The 21002-nt window shown below is 44.5% G+C and overlaps 2 protein-coding genes across 2 annotated transcripts in view; both read left to right on the top strand.

Annotated features, from left to right (window-relative positions):
* Nucleotides 1-1320: 1320 nt before the first annotated feature.
* LOC123932491 (zinc finger protein 791-like) lies at nucleotides 1321-20315 on the top strand. The gene is made up of 5 exons (XM_045990705.1): nucleotides 1321-1451; nucleotides 15540-15662; nucleotides 16026-16152; nucleotides 16337-16397; nucleotides 17341-20315. Exons 2-5 carry the CDS (start codon nucleotides 15660-15662, stop codon nucleotides 19070-19072), a joined length of 1923 nt encoding a protein of 640 aa, XP_045846661.1. The 5' UTR covers nucleotides 1321-1451; nucleotides 15540-15659; the 3' UTR covers nucleotides 19073-20315.
* Nucleotides 1329-21002, top strand: part of ACP5 (acid phosphatase 5, tartrate resistant) — a 59900-nt gene continuing 40226 nt past the window's right edge. Inside the window, exon 1 of the mRNA XM_045990710.1 lies at nucleotides 1329-1451. The gene's annotated coding sequence lies outside the window, so the exon portion shown is untranslated. The remainder of the gene's footprint in view (nucleotides 1452-21002) is intronic.

Raw genomic sequence — 21002 nt, 5'->3', positions numbered from 1 at the left:
AAACTCAGTGTTGAGTGTAGAGCCCCAACATGGGGCTCGATCTCATGCCTCTGAGATCAGGACCTGAGCTGAAACCAGAAGTCAGTTGCTTAACTGTGCCATCCAGGTGCCCCCTTTCCTTGCTCTTTCAAGGCACTTCCCACCTGCTTGGGAGGCCTCCCCTCCCTGGATACTTCCATTATCAAAGTAATTAACCTTTTCATTTGTTCCTGGAAGGGATATGTTGTCAACCAAACCTAGAGTGATCCCCACCTCCCACCCCTAGCCTGACTCTTCAGGTGACAGTTACAGGAGGGGTAACATGGTATATATATTGTAATATACTTTACTTAATTATTCTATTAAAAATTGTCCAGATCTTTGCATATAAATACATGCCACCCTTTGTTTTAAAAAAAAGTAGGAATGATGATGAGTTTATGCAAGCAATTCTTTCTAAATAGACAGTTGGATTTTAACCAATTTTGCCACCGAAACCATGAGTAAAAAAACTCAGATTGCCAAATTACAACAAACATAAACAAATTATGTTCTTTTCAAACAGAATTTCTTAAGATTTTTAACATCACATATATTGAGGAAAGAACGTACAAAATGTTTTGCGGTAGGATTTGCTAATAATATAAACATCCCCAAAGTCGTCATCCAGATTGCTAACTGTGGGCAGTAGTGAGAGTCTCATGTTCCCCTCCCTGGCTCACCTCTGTCCTGCCCCTTCGATGACCGCTGTCCCCTTGCTTTGTTTGTCCTCGATACCTTTACCGTCTCTTATTTTCCCTAAGCAGCGTTCTTTCCGTTTTCCTCCTTTGACCTTTCAGCAGGTAAGTATCCACGGAATGACGCCGAAAGGTTTTCCAGTGGGTTTTTGCCTCAGTATGTTTCTGACCTGCGAGCCCCTGAGGCTTGGGGCTGGTCTAGGCCTGTGGGGTTCAAACCTCCCAGCAAGCTACCATACAAATGAGTGCGGTTGGGGGGCGTGGTGGGCATTAGACTCCCTGATGGCAGATGGTCCAGGATCCAAACGGAACCAGACTCCGCACTACCTACGGGGAGGTCACTCGGGTCCGTGTTAGTGAAGAAGGGTCACGGCTCCGTGAGTGGCCTGGCGGCCTCACGGTTCAGAGCGACGTCCTCGGAGAGACCAGGTTGCAGCCCGCCGCCCGAGCAAGGTCGACTCAAAGACGTGACCTCCGGCCTGCTGTCGCTCAGGCGGGCGGGGGCGGGGCCTCGCGAACGGTCCAATCGGGGGAGTCGCTGGAACCGTACGTGCGGGCGACGCGCTGTGGACGGCGGGGACTGGGTGCCGTCGCCGCTGTCCGGCCGAGGCTCGCATCACCTCGCGCTGTCCTGAAAGGCTTCGGGGGCTTCCGCCACATCCTCTGTCGCCGTGAGCGCCGCCGGCCGCGGCAATCGCATGGTGGTCGACCCGGTACCCGAGAGAGCGGGCAATGGTGAGTGTGCGGGGCCGGGATTCGGGAAAGGGGGGCGGTGGACCGGCTGGAACCGGCCGCGGGGGGACCTGGCTTCCCGCGGTGAACTCCGGAGTCTGGGGACCCGAGGCCGCGGATGGCGCGGCACGTAGCGCGGGGTCGGCCCGGCCGCCGGGACCCGTGCCATCCTCTCCCGTCCCTGCGTGGCCGCGTCTCAGATCCGGCGATGACCACAGGGAGGGTCATCAGGGGACAGTCATGCCTCAGTCTCCCGGGTTCGTGCGCGGGAGGTCTGTGGGGTCCCCTTCCCTCTCCCCCTGAGGGGACCCCGTTTCCCCACACTTTTGCAAACATTTGGGGAGTAGAGTCTCAAAGCCACGACCCTGTGCCCCCAGCCTAGCTCTTCATGGGACTGGCAGTAAATGCCTCAATTTCCAGATCTTTCCATGTTTTCTGAAACGCCATCTTTTTCCTCTCCAGTTCAGAGCATCATTATTAACTATTTGTTCTCCGGGATGCATTTCGTATTACGTAGTATTTTACCATTTATCCACAGAGCCATGGATGGCTCTTTTTAAAGATTTATTTTTGTGAATATTTTACATGAGAAGAAAGTGGAGAATAACCACCTGGAACTGTTTTATGAAATCTTTGTGTCCCTCTCCACCCTCCACCCCCTGGATCTTTCCTGGACACTGATGTCCTGTCGGATGTCCTTTGAGTGGAGTTTGACCTTTAAAACTTTCCTGGGTGATCCGTCCTGTCAGCATTGCCCCTCCTTGCAATTGTCATTCTGAAAAGATGTATTCACTTGAGACTTAGCTTGGGAGACAGTATAAAGTATTTCCAAAACGGTGAATTTCAGAAAAAAAAATTATTCCTATTTGTTACAATTTGTTCCCTTTTTTCTTCTAAGTGGGTACAGTAATATTCTGAGATCTGTTAGTTCTTTCAGGTGATTTTAAATGGCATAGCGGGGCCTAGACCTGTGACACTAAGTATCCCAACCCCAGTTGTTTACAAATCAATTTCTTTCCTTGGAAATAATGGACATTTTCATTTTCTGATGGTAGAAAGTTGGTTTTCTTGTTGAACTAGTACAGTTTCTTAAAAATTTCATTCCTCCTTTACACATAAACATTGAATGTGTGAGATTTTGCAGGATTCTTGAACCCCTGGGTTTGTGTCATTTAAATGACCAGTGATGGTCCAGAGCGTCGTGATTGGGGAGCAGAGGCCTGAGGCCAGTAACTCCAAGCTGAGGCCAGCTCTGAGCTGGCAAAAGCACAGGACATCTTCTCAGGTCTAAATGTTTTTGCATGTTTGGGTTTTGCATCCGTGATACAGGTGCGCTCAGAGGGTAATTTATATAATCTGTGTACGGAGAAACTCTGTGAGTCTGGAGTTCTGTCTCCTGGACAAGATGTTTATGAATTTGGGAGTTTATTAGGGTCACAGCCTTAAACTGAATCTGCCTGAGAGTTTCCTCATAGGTAATATTGGAAACCCTGGGGGAGGGAGTTCCCCTAAGCTGCCAGGAGAAAGGAGGGTGTGCGGGGCTCCCAGAGTCCATTCCTGCAGGTTCTCGTGATCCTCCTGTCCCTCCTGCACCACGGGCTGACCCCCTGTGGAGGTGCTGTCTCACCCGGGAATGTCGAGAGCCCAGCTTGGAAGTGGGTTTAATTTCTGAATATGGGTTTTCCTTCTTAACTCTGGGTAAGCAGGCTGCTTATCTGAGCGGACTCGACTGTTTGCATTTCTTTCCTTGGCATTCTTTTTTATCTGTTGAATATTCCAGTCCTTTCAGTCCAGTCTTCCTAAGTAGTTTGCAGTTTTATTTCCTGTCTGAATGGGTAAGATTTTTTATTTTTATTTCTCGGGCTTTGAAAATGTAAGTTGATTGAGAAAAATGTGTGAGGCAAGAAAATCTTGAATCCAAACAGAATTTTTATTCCTTTTAGGCAACAGTCTCAAGCTGTGAGATGGGCATATTGAAGTTCTCAGGCACCTTTTTTATCTTTATTATTATTTTTTTTTAATATAAAGACTTTATTTTTGGGGAACCTGGGTGGATCAGTGGGTTAAAAGCTTCTGCCTTTGGCTCAGGTCTTGATCTCAGGGTCCTGGGATTGAGCCCCACATCAGGCTCTCTGGTTAGCAGGGAGCCTGCCTCCCCCTCTCTGCTGTTCTGTCTACTTGTGATCTCTCTCTCTAATAAATAAATAGTCTTTTTTAAAAAGGATTTTATTTTTTAAATTTTTAAAAAGATTTTATTTGAGAGAGACTTAGCATGAGAGGGGGAAGGTCAGAGGGAGAAGCAGACCCCCTGGTGAGCAGGAAGCCAGAGCGGACTCGATCCTGGAACTCCTGGATCGTGACTTGAGCTGAAGGCAGTCACTCAACTAACTGAGCCATCCAGGTACCCTAAAGATTTTATTTTACTTTGTTATTGTTTTTAAAAGATTTTATTTATTTGACAGAGAAATCACAAGTAGGCAGAGAGGCAGGCAGAGAGAGACAGGGGAAGCAGGATCCCTGCTGAGCAGAGAGTGGGATACTCAATCCCAGGACCCTGAGATCGTGACCTGAGCCCAGGGCAGAGGCTTAATTAACACTGAGCCACCCAGGCGCCCCTAAAGATTTTATTTTTAAGAAATCTCCACACTCAACTTGGGACTCGAACTTACAACCCCAGGATCAAGAGTCGCATGCTCTACTGACTGAGCCCGCTGGACGCCCCTCATTCCTCACATACAGACACGTTTTTGTATGTACAGGTCTCCAGGGAACTTTGACGTTTAAAAGGCTGTACTATTTTTTTAAGGCAAATGAATTTGTTTTAATTGATGTCAGAGAAACTACCGAGCTTATGTAAATCTTAAAAATCCTAGTAGGTTTCAGGTTTAAATGCAGTCCCCTAATGCAGTGCAACACACTGTTCATTCCTGACAGTACCCCTAGTGTGAAATATGGTGGAGGGACAAACTGGGGTGCCCCTTGTCCTTTTGGTTAGAGCATTGAAATCTTTCATTTTTTTATGGGCTGCAGTTTTATACTGGCTAGTACTTAAAGAATTAGATCTTAGAGTGATTTCCTGTGTAGAAAAGTTTAAATTAAGTTTTTAAAAAGATTTTATTTATTTGACAGAGATCACAAGTAGGCAGGCAGGCAGACAGAGAAGGGGAAGGAGGCTCCCTTCGGAGCAGAGTGCCTGATGCAGGGCTCAATCCCAGGATGCTGGGATCATGACCTGAGCCGAAGGCAGAGGCTTTAACCCACTGAGCCACCCAGGCGCCCCAAGTTTAAGTTAATTGAAAATTAAATTGAAAGTAACAAAAGTTGAAAACACTATTAAGTAGTAAAATATAGTGTATATAAGTTTGTTTCTTTTATATTAATTGCATGCTAAGGATTACAATTCATAAAAAACTAGTAGACCAGAAAAAATTTTAAGATACGAAATGATGAGAGTTCAGGGTTTTTTTGTTAGAGCATTTTTTTTTAATATTTTATTTATTCATTTGACAGAGAGAGAGAGATCACAAGTAGGCAGAGCAACAGGCAGAGTGAGAGGGGGAAGCAGGCTCCCCGCTGAGCAGAGAGCCTGATGCGGGGCTCGATCCCAGGACCCTGAGATCATGACCTGAGCTGAAGGCAGAGGCTTAACCCACTGAGCCACCCAGGTGCCCCTAGAGCATTTTATGTTTACAGAAAAATTGATCACAAAGTACAGAGGTCCCACTTGACCCCTCTGCATCCACAGTTTGCAATATTTTTTACATCTCCTGTTCCTGTGGTGTATTTGGACCAGTAGTCCTGCACTGAAGTCCGCTGTTGATATAAACATAGATGTTTTGTGTTAGTACAATCTGTGGGTTTTGGCAAAGGTACAGTGACAAGTGTCTATCATTTCTTTTTAAAGATTTATTTACTGAGTCTGGAGAGAGTGTGTGCATGTGTGGGGAGAGGCGGGGTAAGGGGGAGAGAGAGAGAGAGTCTCAGGCCGACTCTGCTGAGCGTGGAGCACGATGCGGGGCTCCATGCCAGGACTCTGAGATCGCGACCTGCACCGAAACGAAGAGTTGGGCGGTTAACCGACTGCTCCACCAGGCACCCTCTGTCCATCGTTTCTCTATCGCATAGAATAGTCTCTCGCTTTCCTAAAAATAGCCTGTGCGCCCCCTATTTGTTCAGTCAGCCTCCCTCCAACACCCCAGTGTTTCACTGGAAGGTCTTTTTACCAGCTCACCATTTGGTCCCTTCCAGAATGTCCTGTACTTGGAAACTGCGTTTCGCCTTGTCTGAGTGTCTTCTTTCACTTAATATACCTTAAAGGTTCCTGCTGGTGTTTTGTTGGCTTTATCTTTTAGTTTTTTAATCACTAAGCAACATTTGTCACAGGCGTATACCACAGGGTGTTTGCTCATTCTGCTACTGAAGGATACCCTGCTGAACTCTTGGCAGTTATGAATAAAACATCTGTAAACATTCATTTGCATGTTTCTGTGTGAGTAGGAAGTTTCGGTTCTTTGGGGAACTACCAAGGAGTATGATCACTAGATCCTTTGGTGAGAGTATGTTTAGTTTTTTTTTTTTTTAAAGATTTTATTTATTTATTTGACAGATCACAAGTAGGCAGAGAGGCAGGCAGAGAGAGAGAGAGATGGGGAAGCAGGCTCCCCGCTGGGCAGAGAGCCCAACGTGGGGCTTGATCCCAGGACCTTGGGATCATGACCTGAGCTGAAGGCAGAGGCTTTAACCCACTGAGCCACCCAGGCGCCCCGAGAGTATGTTTAATTTTATAGGAAACTGCCTGTCTTCCTAAGTAGGCTTACCATCTTCCTTTCCTACCAACAGTGAATGAGGATTCTTGTAGGTTTACAGCTTCACCCGTGTTCTCGGTGTTCTGAGTGTTTCGAAAAATTGTATCCTTGTAATAAGTGTCTAGTGATACCCATTTATGTTCTATTTATAATTCCCTGACGACATTTGAAGTTAAACTTCTTTTCATATGTTTATTTGCAGTCTGTGGTGTACAGTTTTTTGTGGTGTGTGTTCAGATCATTTGCTTTTTTTTTTTTTAATCATTTGCCCATTTTAAATTGGATTGTTTGTCTTAGTTTTAAGAATTCTTTGGACATTTTGGGTGTCCTTTATCAGATAACTGTTCTGTAAGAATTTTCTCCCCGTATGTGACTGTTTGTTTTCTTTTTCTTTTTTTTTTTTTTTTCAAGATTTTATTTATTTATTTGAGATAGAGTGAGAGAGAGCACAAGCAGGGGGAGCAGCAGAGGAAGAGGGAGAAGCAGGCTCTCCACTGAGCAGGGAGCCCGGCACGTAGCTGGATCCCAGGACCCTGGATCATGACCTGCGCCGAAAGCAGATGCTTAACCCACTGAGCCACCCAGGCACCCTGTGACTGTTCATTTTCTTACCACTCTCTTTTGTAGAACAGGGTTTTTATTTTAATGAAATGAAACTTCCGATTTTTTTCTTTCACGGATCTTGCTTTTGGTATTATATCTTAAAATACGTCAGTTAACCCAGGATCATCTCCTATGTGATCTTTTAGTTTTTAACTTTAGATTTACAATATATTTTTGGTTGAGTTTTGGGAAAGGCATAAGGTCAGTGTCTAAATTCATTTTTTTTTTTAATTTAACCTTTGCATGTGGATAGCCACTCTTTCTAGCACTGTTTGTTTAAAAGAATTTTTTCAGGGTGCCTGGCTGGCTCAGTTCATGAAGTATCTGACTCAGGTCATGGTCCCAGGGTCCTGGGATTGATCCCCACGTCGGACTCCACACTCAGCACAGAGTCTGCTTCAGATTCTCTCTCTCCCTCTGCCCCTACCCCTGCTCATGCTTGCGTTCTTCTCTCAAATCAAATCTTTTTAAAAAGATTTTACTTATTTAACAGAGATCACAAGTAGGCAGAGAGGCAGGCAGAGAGAGAGGAGGTAGCAGGCTCCCCACTGAGCAGAGAGCCCAATGCAGGGCTCAATCCCAGGACCCTGGGATCATGACCTGAGCCGAAGGCAGAGTTTTTAACCCACTGAGCCACCCAGGTGCCCCAAAGTAGCTAGTTTTCTTTTAGTTTTCATTTGCACGGATTGTCTTTTTTCCATCCTGTTACTTTGAATCTGTATGTCACTTTCAATCCCAATGTCTTTACACCTGAGGTCTTTTGTAAGCAGTATAGATTTTTTATTTTTTTAAAGATTTTATTTATTTATTAGAGAACACACACACACACACACACAAGCAGGGGAGAAGGAGCAGTAGGCTCCCCGCCGAGTAGGGAGCCTGATGTGAGTGAGGCTCAATCCAAGGACTCTGGGACCAGAGCCAAAGGTGGCGCCATTCAACCGACTGAGCCACCAGGTGCCGCAGGAGTATAGATTTTTTAAAGTCCATTCAGCCACCCTTTGTCTTTTGATTAGAGAATAAATAGTCCATTAACATTTTATTTATTTTTAAAGATTTTATTTATTTGTTTGACAGACAGATCACAAATAGGCAGAGAGACAGGCAGACAGAGAGGGGGAAGCAGGCTCCCCGCTGAGCAGAGAGCCCGAGGTGGGGCTGGATCTCAGGACCCTGGGACCATGACCTGAGCCAAAGGCAGAGGCTTTAACCCACTGAGCTACCCAGGCGCCCCGTTCATTAACATTTTAAAGTAATTATTGAGGTAATTAATGTCAAACAAATAAATAAAAATCTTTAAAAAAATAATTATTGGTAGGTATGTACTGATTGCCATTTTGTTCACTGTTTTCTGGCTCTTTTTGTAATTTGTTCTTTTCCTGGTGTCTTCTTTTGTGATTTGCTCATTATCTGTAGGACTATGTTTAGATTCCTTTTTCTTATTGTGTCTACTATAGCTCTTTGCGATTACCATGAGTTTACTAGAATAGCTTATATTTATAGTAATCTAAATTGATAACAATTTTTTTTCTTCTAAGATTTTATTTATTTGAGAGAGAGACAGTGAGAGAGAGCATGAGAGGGGAGAAAGTCAGAGGGAGAAGCAGATTCTCCAAGGAGCAGGGAGCCCGATGCGGGACTCGATCCCAGGACTCTGGGATCATGACCTGAGCTGAAGGCAGTCGCTTAACCAACTGAGCCACCCAGGCACCCCGATAACAATTTAAGTTTGAGTGTATTCTAAAACTCCACATTTTTATTCTACCCCCATTTTGTTTTTCATATCAAAATTTACAGTTTTGTGTCTCAGTTAACAAGTTAGTATAGTTATTTTCATACTTTTGACTTTTGTTTTTTCTTTTTAGATTTTATTTATTTATTTGACATACAGAGATCACAAGCAGGCAGAGAGAGAGGAGGAAGCAGACTCCCCGCCGAGCAGAGAGCCCGATGCAAGACTCGATCCCAGGACCCCGGGATCACGACCTGAGCTGAAGGCAGAGGCTTTAACCCACTGAGCCAGACTTTTAACCTCAACTTTATATGATTAACCTCCAACCTTTACATTAGTCTGAATTTTACTACATATTTACCTTTAATGGTGTAATTTGTATTTTCATATTTTCCTGTTACTGATTAGCATCCTTTCATTTCTATGTAAAGAAGTCCCTTTTGCATGGCTTGCAAGGCCAGTCTACTGGTGATGAATTCCTTTAGCTTTTGCTTCGTTGGAAAACTCTTATTCTCCAATTCTGAAAGCTAAACTGAGTTGAGTTTTCTTGGTTAGCAGTTTTTTCTCTTTTTAAAAATTTTATTTATTTGTCAGAGAGTATGAGCTAGCACAAGCAGGGGAGTGGCAGGCAGAGGGAGAAGCAGGCTCCCCGCCGAGCAAGGAGCTGGATGTGGGGCTCGATTCCAGGACCCTGAGATCATGAACTGAGTTGAAGGCAGATGCTTACTCAACTGAGCCACTCCGGTGTCCCTGGCAGTTTTTTTTCTCCCCCCACCCCCAGCACTTTGGATATGACACACCACTCCTTTCTAGCCTGCAAAATTTTTGCTGAAAAAATCTGATGATCTTATGGGAGTTACCTTGTACATAAAAGGTTTTCTCTCTCTCTCTCTCTCTCTCTCTCTCGCTGGTTTTAGAGCCTCTCCTTATCTTTAGCTTTGACACTAATTATAATGCTTCTTGGTGTGAGTCTCATTGGGTTCATTGTATCTGGAACTCTCTGGGATTCCTGGATCTTTCTATTTCCTTCTCTAGGTTAGGGAAGTTTTCAGCTATTATTTAAGTTTTCTGCTCCTTTCTGTCCTCTTTGGGAGTCCAATAATGCTGATGTTGGTCAGCTTGATGTAGTCCCGTAAGTCCCTTAAGTTGTCTTCACTCTTTTTCATTCCTTTTTCTTTATACTGTCCCGATTGGCTGAGTTCTGCCCTGTCTTCATTTTTCAGTTCAGTTCTTCTTCAGCTCTATGAGTTCCGTTTGGTACTTTGTTTTCTTCTGCTTGTTGGAATTCTTACTTTTTTCATCCATTCTTCTCCTGAACAAGGTGAGCATTTTTATCACTTATTTTGAACCCTTTATCGGATAAATCACCTATTTCCTTTTTGTTAAGGTCTTTTTCTAAGGTTTTTTTTTTTAAGATTTTTATTTATTTGACAGGCAGAGATCATAAGCAGGCAGAGAGGCAGGCAGAGAGAGAGAGGAGGAAGCAGGCTCCTTGCTGAGCAGAGAGCCCGACGTGGGGCTCGATCCCAGGACCCGGGATCATGACCCGAGCCGAAGGCAGAGGCTTTAACCCACTGAGCCACACAGGTGCCCCTTTTTCTAAGGTTTTATATTTTGCTTTTTGGGGAATATATTGTTCTGTTTCTTTGGTTTCCTTGACACTCTGTTGGATTTTATGTGTTAGAGAAAACAGCCCCCTCTCCCAGTCTTGAAGGAATGAACTCATGGAAGAGAGCCCTTTGTTGTCTCTCAAACCTTTGTGATTGTCTAAGAAGGCTATTTGTAATTGCTCCCAGTAACTGAGGGTGCGCCAAGGCCTACAGTGCCCCAAGAGGAGGATCACTGTCAGCATCTAGATTCAGGCTGATTAGCAGGCCGACCCTCAGGCAGCAGCTTTCAAAGTTCGCAACATAACCTCTTGCAGGTGAAGACTGGGAGATGGACAGTTCTGCCTTCTTCCTTTGCTCTGAGCCATGAGTAACAACCAGTTAGGACAACAAGCTAGGATCGGTTTCTTTCTTTGGTTTTCATTGACTGTAAGCCCTGCTGGCCACCAAGGGCGGGGTGTGAAGGGACTCTAGGGCATGTATACAAGCTCTTGCATTGGACATTCGTATGGCCTGGGGGGCTGGAGGCAGGGCAGAGGGAGCACGGGAAGATGGTGCCCACTTGTGAGAAGCTGGAGGAGAGACAGTGACGTATCCTTCAAACGGAGAAGGTGCTTTGAGACCAAAAACTAAACAGGCCACTTCACACGGTTGACAGAGTTATGATCAGGGTAACTTACTGACGGAAGAGCGGTCAGAGGCTGGGCCACGGCAGCTGCATAGTTATTCTCCACAAGCCCAGGCCTCAGTCCACGGATTTTATAGAGGCAGGGGACGCACAGAGGGACACTGTAGCGAGATCAGAGGGCTGCACGTACCTCAGAGAGCGTGCATGCCCCTGACTGACCGCTGACCTTTCATCGGCTCTTGGGGCAACACCTGTGTGCCAGGAAGGGGGAGGACAGTGTTATCTCTGACGGATGGATGGAAGGCCAGAACGATCCTCCCCTCCTTCCGGCCTTGGTGGGCATTCCTAACGTGTGTATATTAATCTCCGAGGGGCCGGGAACACGAAGCCCAGCTTTGGAGGGCCAAAGCTGGAGTCAGTGTTGCAGCCTCCCACACTGCTGTCCTCCCCAGTTTCTGGTCCTCGGTGTGTGTTTACTTAGAAGCTTGCCCCTTAGATCACAGCTGCGAAGGTAAACTAATAGGCCTCTTTCACAGAGACTGGGTGACTTTCTTTGCTGTGCCCTGGGAACGGTGGTGGCCAGTTAAGAACTCTCTCCATTTGTTACAGTCTCCTGGGATCCACGGGCATAAGCCCCCTAACCACCAGAGCCAAGCGATCGAGAGGTGTTTCCTGGGCAGCAGAAATTTTCTGCAAAAATCAAGAGTGTCCGGCAAGGGCACATGCTCCTGGGAGATACCGGAGAGCTGGAGGGAGACAAAGGAGGAGCACGAAATTGTTTGGGGAGAACATTTCAGTAAGCCCTTAGATGTGTGTTAAATTAGATGCCTGCCTTTCAAGCTGACACTTTAAGATGAGCAAGCAAGACTCGTGTTTTGGGGGTTTTTTTGTTTTGGTTTTGTTTTTTTTTTTTTAGAGTGGGGAGGGGCAGAAGGAAAGGGAGAAAGAGAATCCTAAGCAGGCTCCATGCCCATCTCATGACTTGAGCTGAAATCGAGTCAAATGCTTAACCGAATGAGCCACCCTAACACCCCCCAAGCAAGCCTCTTCAACAGAAAAGTCGGCGTGCTTTTCAGTCAACTGCCTCTATGCCAGGTCCTGGGCTGGGTGAGTCTGCACACGTGAGCCTTTTAATAACTGTATCAGTTTGCGTAGCCTTCTTGGTCCCATGGATGCGGGCTCCATTGGCTTTCAAAGGTAGATGTTTGGGGGCTCATCTTCAAGTTCAGATCTTAAAAGTTGGGGGTACCAGATGTGGGGTTCAGAACCTTCACTCCTCGGGGAGAAGCTTGGGATTCTGAGTTCCCTCCTGATATGGGTTGCTGCACATGTGGGTGATTGTGGGTGGGGTTTATGGCAAGATTGTGTCTCAGCGTCTCTGACCTGCTTTCCTGTGAGTTGTTTCCTCATTCAACAGTGTGCAGGAGTTACTTAGCTAGTTTTTGGGGTTTGGGTTTTTCCAAGGAAATTATTCCATATGTACATGTAGGTTCAGTGTGTCTGTGGGAGAAAGTAGGTAGAGGGTCGTTCCATGTCACCATCTTGAACTGAACTGTTTTATTCTGCTTAAGAATAAGCAGAATTATTTCTGGAAATTATTGTTTCCTCAAGTAGTTACTTACATTATTGTTTAATTAAATTATTGTTTCCTCAAGTAGTTACTTACATTATTGTCGATTTTTTTTTTGCCCTTGGTTTATTTGTTCAGTGGTATAAATTTCCTTCTAGGCTCCTAGAGTTGCTACACCAGGCAACTTTTGATAAATTCTGTTTTCATGTCGTTCGAAATAATAATGATTTCTTCAGACTTTTTTGATCCCAATATTTAGAAGTTTTTATCTCCATGTCTTTGGGGTTTTCCAACCACTTTCCTGTTACTGATTTCTAGGTTAATGCTGCTGTTTCCTGAGAACATATTTGTAGGATTTCTGTTCTTTCAAATTTAAGGTGTTTTATAGCCGGGAAGGTGGTTTGTCCTGGTGAGGGTTGCATGTGCATTTGAGAAGAATGGAGATTTGCTGTTCATGGCATAGCCCATGGATTTCAATGAAACCTGTTGCTCATTGGTGCTGTTCAATGTAACTAATCCTTCCTGGTTTTCTTTCTTTTGCGTTACTGATATGGAGTCATTGACAGGTCCATCTTTTGCCTAACGTATTTTGCTATTCTGTTATATACACAGAAAGGGTTGTTAAATTTTCTTGGAGATTTGATCCAATGATCATTACATGATTCCCTCTTTATCTGAAATTTCCTTGCTTTGACGTAGGCCTTGTCTGAAATTAATACGCTCTGCTGGCTTTCTTTTGGTTACTGTTGGTGTGGTACATCTTTCTCCCAACTTTTACATGTATTTGTGTCTTTATCTTTAGTTCTTTTTAATGTGCTGTTACAGTATCATTCAGCTGTAGGATTTAGACCATTGATGTTTAAAGTGGTTATTGATAATGCTGATTAGTATCTACAGGTGGTTATTGATAATGCTGATTAGTATCTACAGGTGGTTATTGATAATGCTGATTAGTATCTACAGGTGGTTATTGATAATGCTGATTAGTATCTACAGTGCTTTTTACTCTTTCTTGTTGTCCTTGTTTGTCTTCTGCCATTTTTCTGCCGCCTTTGGCTTTGAGCATTTTCTCTCTTCACAGCATATCAATTATAGTTTTTTTTTTAAGATTTATTTATTTATTTGACAGAGAGAGCTCACAAGTAGGCAGAGAGAGTGAGAGGAAAGCAGGCTCCCTGCTGAGCAGAGAGCCCGATGCGGGACTCGATCCCAGGATCCTGAGATCATGACCTGAGCCGAAGGCAGTGGCTTAACCCGCTGAGCCACCCAGGCGCCCTCAATTATAGTTTCTTGACTTTGTTTTCCCGAGTTCATCTCATGTCAGAGTATTCCTAATTTTTCCCTGGCCCGTGTAACATTGTCATTCATTTCACGTACCCAAAAGCTTATGACTGGAATACAAAAGTGAGGTCTGTCAGATTTGTTAGTGAAAGAAAAGGTATTTTACCTTCATTAGTTTCTTTCCTAATGCTCTACCTTTCTTATGTACCTCCCAGTGAATTTCTTTTCATGTTCTTTGAAAAACTGGTGTACTCATGTCAAATTCCTCAATTTTTGCCTCAGAAAGTCCTTATTTCTCCTTCATTTTTGAAGAACAGTTCTAACAGAATTGTAGGGTGGTGGTGGTTTACTTTCAGCACCTTAAGTGTTTCACTCTTTCACAGCTGAAATGGTTTTGGAAAGAAGTCCTGTTTAATTCTTACCTTTGTTTCGGTGTGACTGAGGTTTGTTCCTCCTCCCTCCCCTCCCACCCCTGTCTTCCTTCACTATATTCTCTTCGTTTTTTATTTTTCTACAGTTTGAATAGGATGTGCTTGAATTTGCATTTTCAATTGTTTGGGGTTTTTTTCCCCTTCATTTTCCCTTTTGTCTTGTCTTCGCTTCTCTCTAATGGTAGGAAGATTCACTTTTTCTGTTCCCATCAGTTAGTCCCATTTTGTGTATTTTATCCTTGTCATTATCCCAAAGTTCTTGGAGAGTGTGTTCTTTTTTTTTCCTGTTTGCTTAAGCTCCAGTGAAACAGATTCTCTGAGGACAGGCCTTGTTAAGTATAGAATATTCTGGGCATATTTCAAAATAGCTTCTTTTCTGTCTCCAATTTTGAAGACTGTGGTTTGCCCAGTGTCCTCAGTTCTCTGGGGGAATCTAAGAAGAGTTGTTTCATTTTAAGTTTTTTGCTTTTTCCTTGTGAGGGAGAGACTGCTTCTGAGTTCATCATTTGACAAACAACAACCAGGCCTCTGGCTCTGATTTTTGATGTTTGATGCTCACAGCTTTGAAACTCATCCCTCCTCCCTCCTCCTTGGTCCGCTTCTATCCAAGACAGGGAGAAAGCCTCGTGCTTCCTGCCTTGGCAGCGACAAGAGGTTCCGTTCATACAGGCTCCTGCCCTTGTGTGTGAGCCTTTAGTCCACTCACAACCTCAGAAAAAAATGTCTGCCTGCTTTTCCCTGGTCTCTGAAGCCATTTCATGCCAGCAGGAGAGGCCTGCCTTCCTCCCCGGAGAGCTCAGTTCCGGAGTGAACGCCCTTAAACCCTGTCCGCAGTACCTGGTGTCCCCAGCTGAGGGATTCCTGTCCTCGGGGGTTGGCTGTGGTGCTTCTGTGCACCACGTCGCAGCTCACAAATGAGAGAAAATGAGAGGGTCCCCTCGAGAGGGGCTGGCTGGGAACTTCCTCCTGAAACTGGAGGATGGAGATTTTGTGTTCTCTTGGAGGACAGCACTGCTGAGTCCTTTATGTATTTAATAATCATGAACGTTGTGAACCCCCTCGCGACCCGCAGCTCTTAACGTATTCGTCAGGGTTAGCGTGGGCCAAGGACACTGTTACAGTTTGACCAAAAAGAGTTCTTCTAGCACCTTCTCAACTCAGTATGTGCCCTAAAAAGTGAGAAGCAGCCCTGAGGCTCATTGGACGGGGTTTCTGTGGAGCCCTCGGAGCCGTCGCTTCTGAATAACTTCCGGCTCGGCGAACGGGACGGAGGTAACGGGAAAACGGATGCAGGAAGTGCCGCGCCGGTGCAGAGTACGGCTTCTGCACAAGAATACTTGCCTTTGTCCAGCCACGTCTGGCTACCTCTGACGGCCTGGAGGACTTCCGGCCGGCACGGAAAGCTGATCCATGTTACAAGTTGCATTTCCACAGGCCTCCGGGACTCGCGTGGTTGGTGGTGGGACTAGAACAAGCTTCCGGTTCTTCACTGTGTTTTTACTCATTAAAACCTCGTGCAGACTCGAGCCCGTGCGTCATGGAGCGCTGAGTTAAATGGTAGGTAAGAAAGGAAGGAGAGGAGAGCGTTTTTCTCAACAGGAATTAGTGGGCTTAAAATAACAACCTGTCTCATTTGTATAGCATTTCGCTCATTTCTCCAGGGTGCTCTAGACCCTGCCATTAGAGAACAGTAACATTTAAGGGGATCACAGTAACGATGAATAAATAATTTGCATGTGTTCATGATGCTGTTAAATTTATGAGGAAGTGAGAACAGAAAGTAAATTCTCACGACCAAGATGTAGATGTTTGGAGACCACAGACTCACACACATAACACAACCTTCCTATAAATTGAGTGTAAATCCCCCGTGCTGTAAGACTCACGTGTGCGACTGTGAACATATTTGGGATGTTTTAGGATTCAGTGACCTTTGAGGATGTGGCTGTGAACTTCAGCCTGGAAGAGTGGGTTTTACTGGATTCTTCGCAGAAGAAACTTTACAGAGATGTGATGCGGGAAACCCTCAGAAACCTGGCCTCAGTAGGTAAAGATGATGACATTCTCACTGAACGTTAGCAGTTAGAGAATAAGTATTTCTTGCCCATCAGTCTTGTTCTAACATGTGGGAAAAGAGTACATTAGTAAGCTAAGTTCACATAGACCTAAAATCTAGTAATTTTTTGTAATTTCCAGAAACATGGAATTGTTTTTCTCCATTTGCATTTTAGGGAAAAAATGGGAAGACCACGACACTGAAGATGGGTACTATACGCAGGGGAGAAAACTAAGGTGAGTCATACAGTATAGCACTGTCCCACGTGGCATGAATTTTTAAAAATATTTTATTTATTTGACAGACAGAGATCACAAGTAGGCAGAGAGGCAGGCAGAGAGAGGGAGAAGCAGGCTCCCGGCTAAGCAGAGAGCCCGATGTGGGGCTTGATCCCGGGACCCTGAGATCATGACCAGAGCCGAAGGCAGAGGCTTTAACCCACTGAGCCTACGTAGGTGCCCCTGGCATGAATTTTCTACAACCAAATTATTCAGAGGTGCCAGTGGCTCAGTCAGTTCTATGTCTTCCTTCAGCTCAGGTCATGATCCCAGGGTCCTGGGATGGAGTCCCATCTCAGGCTCCCTGCTCAGCGGGGAGCCTGTTTCTCTCTCACCCTCTGCTTGCCACTCCCTGTGCTTGTTCTCTGTCAAATGGATAAATAAAACCTTTAAATAAATAAATAAAACCCAAAGTGTTCAAATTTATCCTTAAATTTTTTTCACTGAAAATATTTACTTAAATAGGACATAAGTGTTCAGTGTTTGGAAAACTGTCCGCTTGGAAACAGCATAAAGAAAAACCCTGTATGTTGAGATGCCTGGGTGGCTCAGTCTGTTATGTGCCTGCCTTCGGCTCAGGTCATGATCTCAGGGTCCTGGGATCAAGTCCTGCATCGGGCTCTTTGCTTAATGCGGAGCTTGTTTCTGCTTGCCACTAAAATGCTTGTGCTCACTCACTCTCAGTCTCTAATAAATAAACAACCCTGTATGTTAATAATCTTTGTTTACATGATAGCTGTGGTGAAGTCCTATTTATGGAACATTCAGTCTATTGACTTTTCAAACAATTCAGAAAGGGCAGGAAACCTTCATTTTGCTGTCAATTATAAAAAATGTAATTCTAATATCCTCCTAATACGAATTACCAAGAAATCATTAATATATTTCTCATTTTTTACAGCAGTCATATGGTAGAAAAACCTTATGAAAACAAAGAGGATCACTGGGGGGAAACCATCACCCAGACTCCAGATCTTAATCTGAACAAGAAAAGTCCTTCTGGAATAAAACCACCTGAATGTTCTCAGTATAGAGAAACCATCACCCAGACTCCAGATCGTATTCTGAACAAGAAAACGCCTTCTGGAGTAAAATCACCTGAAGGTCATCAGTGTGGAGAAACTATCACCCAGACTCCAGACCTTAATCTGAATAAGAAAAGTCCTTCTGGAATAAAACCACCTGAAGGTCGTCAGTGTAGAGAAACCATCACCCAGACTCTAGATCTTAATCTGAACAAGGAAACGCCTTCTGGAGTAAAACCATGTGAATGTAGCGTGTGTGGAAAAGTCTTTGTGCGTCATTCATCTCTTAGTAGGCACATCAGATCTCACAGTGGACATAAGCCATATGAGTATCATGAATGTGAGGAGAAGCCATACAAGTGTAAGGAATGCGGGAAAGCCTTCAGTTACCGCAAATCTGTTCACAGACATGAAAGGACTCACACTGGAGAAAAGCCCTACGAATGTCAGGAATGTGGGAAAGCTTTCACGTGGCTCACGACTTACCGAAGACACATGATAACTCACACAGGAGAGGGACCGTACAAATGTAAGGAATGTGGGAAGGCTTTCAGTTGTTCCACTTCGTTGCGAACACATGAGAGAACTCACACTGGAGAGAAACCCTATCAGTGTAAACAGTGCGGTAAATCCCTCAGGTCCCCTCTGGGTCTGCGAATACATGAAAGAAATCACACTGGAGAGAAACCCTATGAATGTAAGCAGTGTGGGAAAGCCCTCAGTTGTCCGAGTTCCTTTCGAAGACACGAAAGGACTCACACTGCAGAGAAACAGTATGAATGTAAACAGTGTGAGAAGACCTTCAGCTCTCCTCTAGGTTTGCGGATACATGAAAGAATTCACACAGGAGAGAAACCCTATGAATGTAAGGAATGCGGAAAAGCCTTCATTTCTCTGTCAAGCATTCGAACCCACATGATCACACACACTGGGGATGGACCTTACAAGTGTAAGGAATGTGGGAAAGCCTTCATTTGTCCCAGTTCCTTTCGATCTCATGAAAGGACTCATACTGGAGAGAAACCCTATGAATGTAAGCAGTGTGGGAAAACCTTCAGTTGGCCCAGTTCCTTTCGAATACACGAAAGAACGCACACTGGCGAGAAACCCTATGAATGTAAGGAGTGTGGCAAAACCTTCATTTATCGCACAACCTTTCAGGGACACATGAGAAAGCACACTGGAGAGAAACCCTATAAATGTAAAGAGTGTGGGAAAGCCTTCATTTCTCCCTCAAGCGTTCGAACGCACATGATAATGCACACTGGAGATGGACCTTATAAATGTAAGGAATGTGGGAAAGCCTTCAATTTTCCCAGTTCCTTTCGGATACACGAAAGGACTCACACAGGAGAGAAGCCCTATGAATGTAAACAGTGTGGTCGAGCTTTCAGTTGTTACACGTCCTTTCGGACACACGAGAAAACGCACACTGGAGAAAAACCCTATGAGTGTAAGGAATGTGGAAAGGCCTTCATTTATCGCACCACCTTTCGAGGACATGTGAGAATGCACACTGGCGAGAAACCGTACAAATGTAAAGAATGTGGAAAAGCCTTCAGTCGTCCCAATTCATTTCGAAGGCATGAGAGATCTCACACTGAATAGAAACTTCCCGAATGTAAGCAGTGTGGGAAAAACGTCAATGGACCTTCATCCTTACATGTGAAAGCCCCACGGGAAAGTAATCCAACAAATATAAGAAAGCCTGATACAAATGAATCCTTATGTAATGTTCCAGAAAACTGTAGTTATAAATACATTGTCTTTATCAGTGCCTCATTCTTAAAGTGGATCTCTGGACTGTGGATATTTACTACTTAACTTTCAAACATGAACATTGAGGTGAGATAATTCTGTAAGTACTCTTATTACTGTTGTTTAAAGATTAATAGATACTTGTTTTCTCCTTAAATCAGTTAGTAACATTTTTCTCTTTCATTTTGGAGTTTGATTCATGGATGAGTCGAGGTGGTTTCTAAATGTGCGAGTAGGTTTACTTTTAAAATAATGGTTTAGAATTGTTGATAAATGACATTTTGGTATTTGTTGCGATTTTCCCACTGGCCGCCTCTGTCAGCTACTGGATATCCATTACCTGTCAAATATTCCATCTTTCTTAGGAGAAAACCAATTTTTGTCACCCAGGTAATGTGACATTTTCTAGAATCTGTTTCCTTTGTGATTCTACCTGTAGCCTCACTTGCATGAGGTTTGGAAGGCTGGAGTACTGGAGGCATTAGGTTTCAGAGCTGACAGACAGACAGACAGATAGAAGCTATCTAGGAGCATGGAGGATACCTGCTTGCAACCTGTTTTCCTGATCACGTGCTCTGCCAGTCAAGAGTGCCCTCAAAACCACAGTTAACTGTCCGACTTCCATTTCTCAGAGGTGCGGGTTTCCACGTACACCTTCACAAGTTCCGCATCAAAGACCCACCACAGTTTGGATCTTCCTGCCAGCGCTCACGCATCCAGGCGACTAACTGGAGCTTTCAGGGTTGGGAGTATTCTCTGCTGCTCAGACTCTCCTCTCCTCTATACTGTATTCATTTAAGGTCCAATTTGTGTAGTAAACACCTTGTTTTGGTAATACTGCTAGTGACCACGTGTACCTGATTCCACTGTGATAGCTACAGTGATGCCATCCAAAAGAACCACCTTGGACTTCGGTCCTCTGCTGTGCCGCGACTGTGACAACTGGCCCCTCCCTCCTATCAGGCCGATTACGGATGTTTCCCTTAGTTCACAGCTGTGTGTAATTCCTCAGTATGTCTTCAAGTATGTTTGTATGTGATTAAAAGCAATGCATTTGTCAGACAAAATCTTCTGTAGTCATTTCTTAAAACATTAACTGAGGCGCCTGGGTGGCTCAGTGGGTTAAGCCTCTGCCTTCAGCTCAGGTCATGATCTCAGGGTCCTGGGATCAAGCCCCACATCGGGCTCTCTGCTCAGCAGGAGGCCTGCTTTCCCCTCTCTCTCTGCCTACTTGTGGTCTTTCTGTCAAATAAATAAATATTAAAAAAATCTCAGGGTCCTGAGATCAAGCTCCCTGCTCAGTGGGGAGTCTGCTGCTTTCTCTCCCTCTGCCCCTCCCCGACTTGGGCTCTTGAGCTAGTCGTTCTCACTCTCAAAATCTTAAAATATTTTATTAACTGTTTTAATACAATTTGTATGCTACCAAATATTGAGTCTCTCATTTCCTGAGTGTATATATTAAAATATCCCATTGTAGGGGCGCCTGGGTGGCTCAATGGATTAAGCCGCTGCCTTCGGCTCAGGTCATGATCTCAGGGTCCTGGGATCGAGCCCCGCGTCGGGGGGGCTCCTCTGCTCCGCAGGGAGCCTGCTTCCTTCTCTCTCTCTCTGTTTACCTCTCTGCCTACTTGTGATCTCTCTCTCTGTCAAATAAAATAAAAAATTTAAAAAATAAAATAAAATAAAATATCCCATTGTAATTATGAATTTTCAGATCAGCTTTGTAATTTTGTCAAATTTAGCACACATTCTCAATATTAACTTGTTTGTACGTTGTCAA

This window comes from Meles meles, chromosome 20 (assembly GCF_922984935.1).
Source record: "Meles meles chromosome 20, mMelMel3.1 paternal haplotype, whole genome shotgun sequence".
In the NCBI taxonomy this organism is placed as follows: domain Eukaryota; kingdom Metazoa; phylum Chordata; class Mammalia; order Carnivora; family Mustelidae; genus Meles; species Meles meles.
This window is presented reverse-complemented; position numbering and strand designations above follow the sequence as displayed.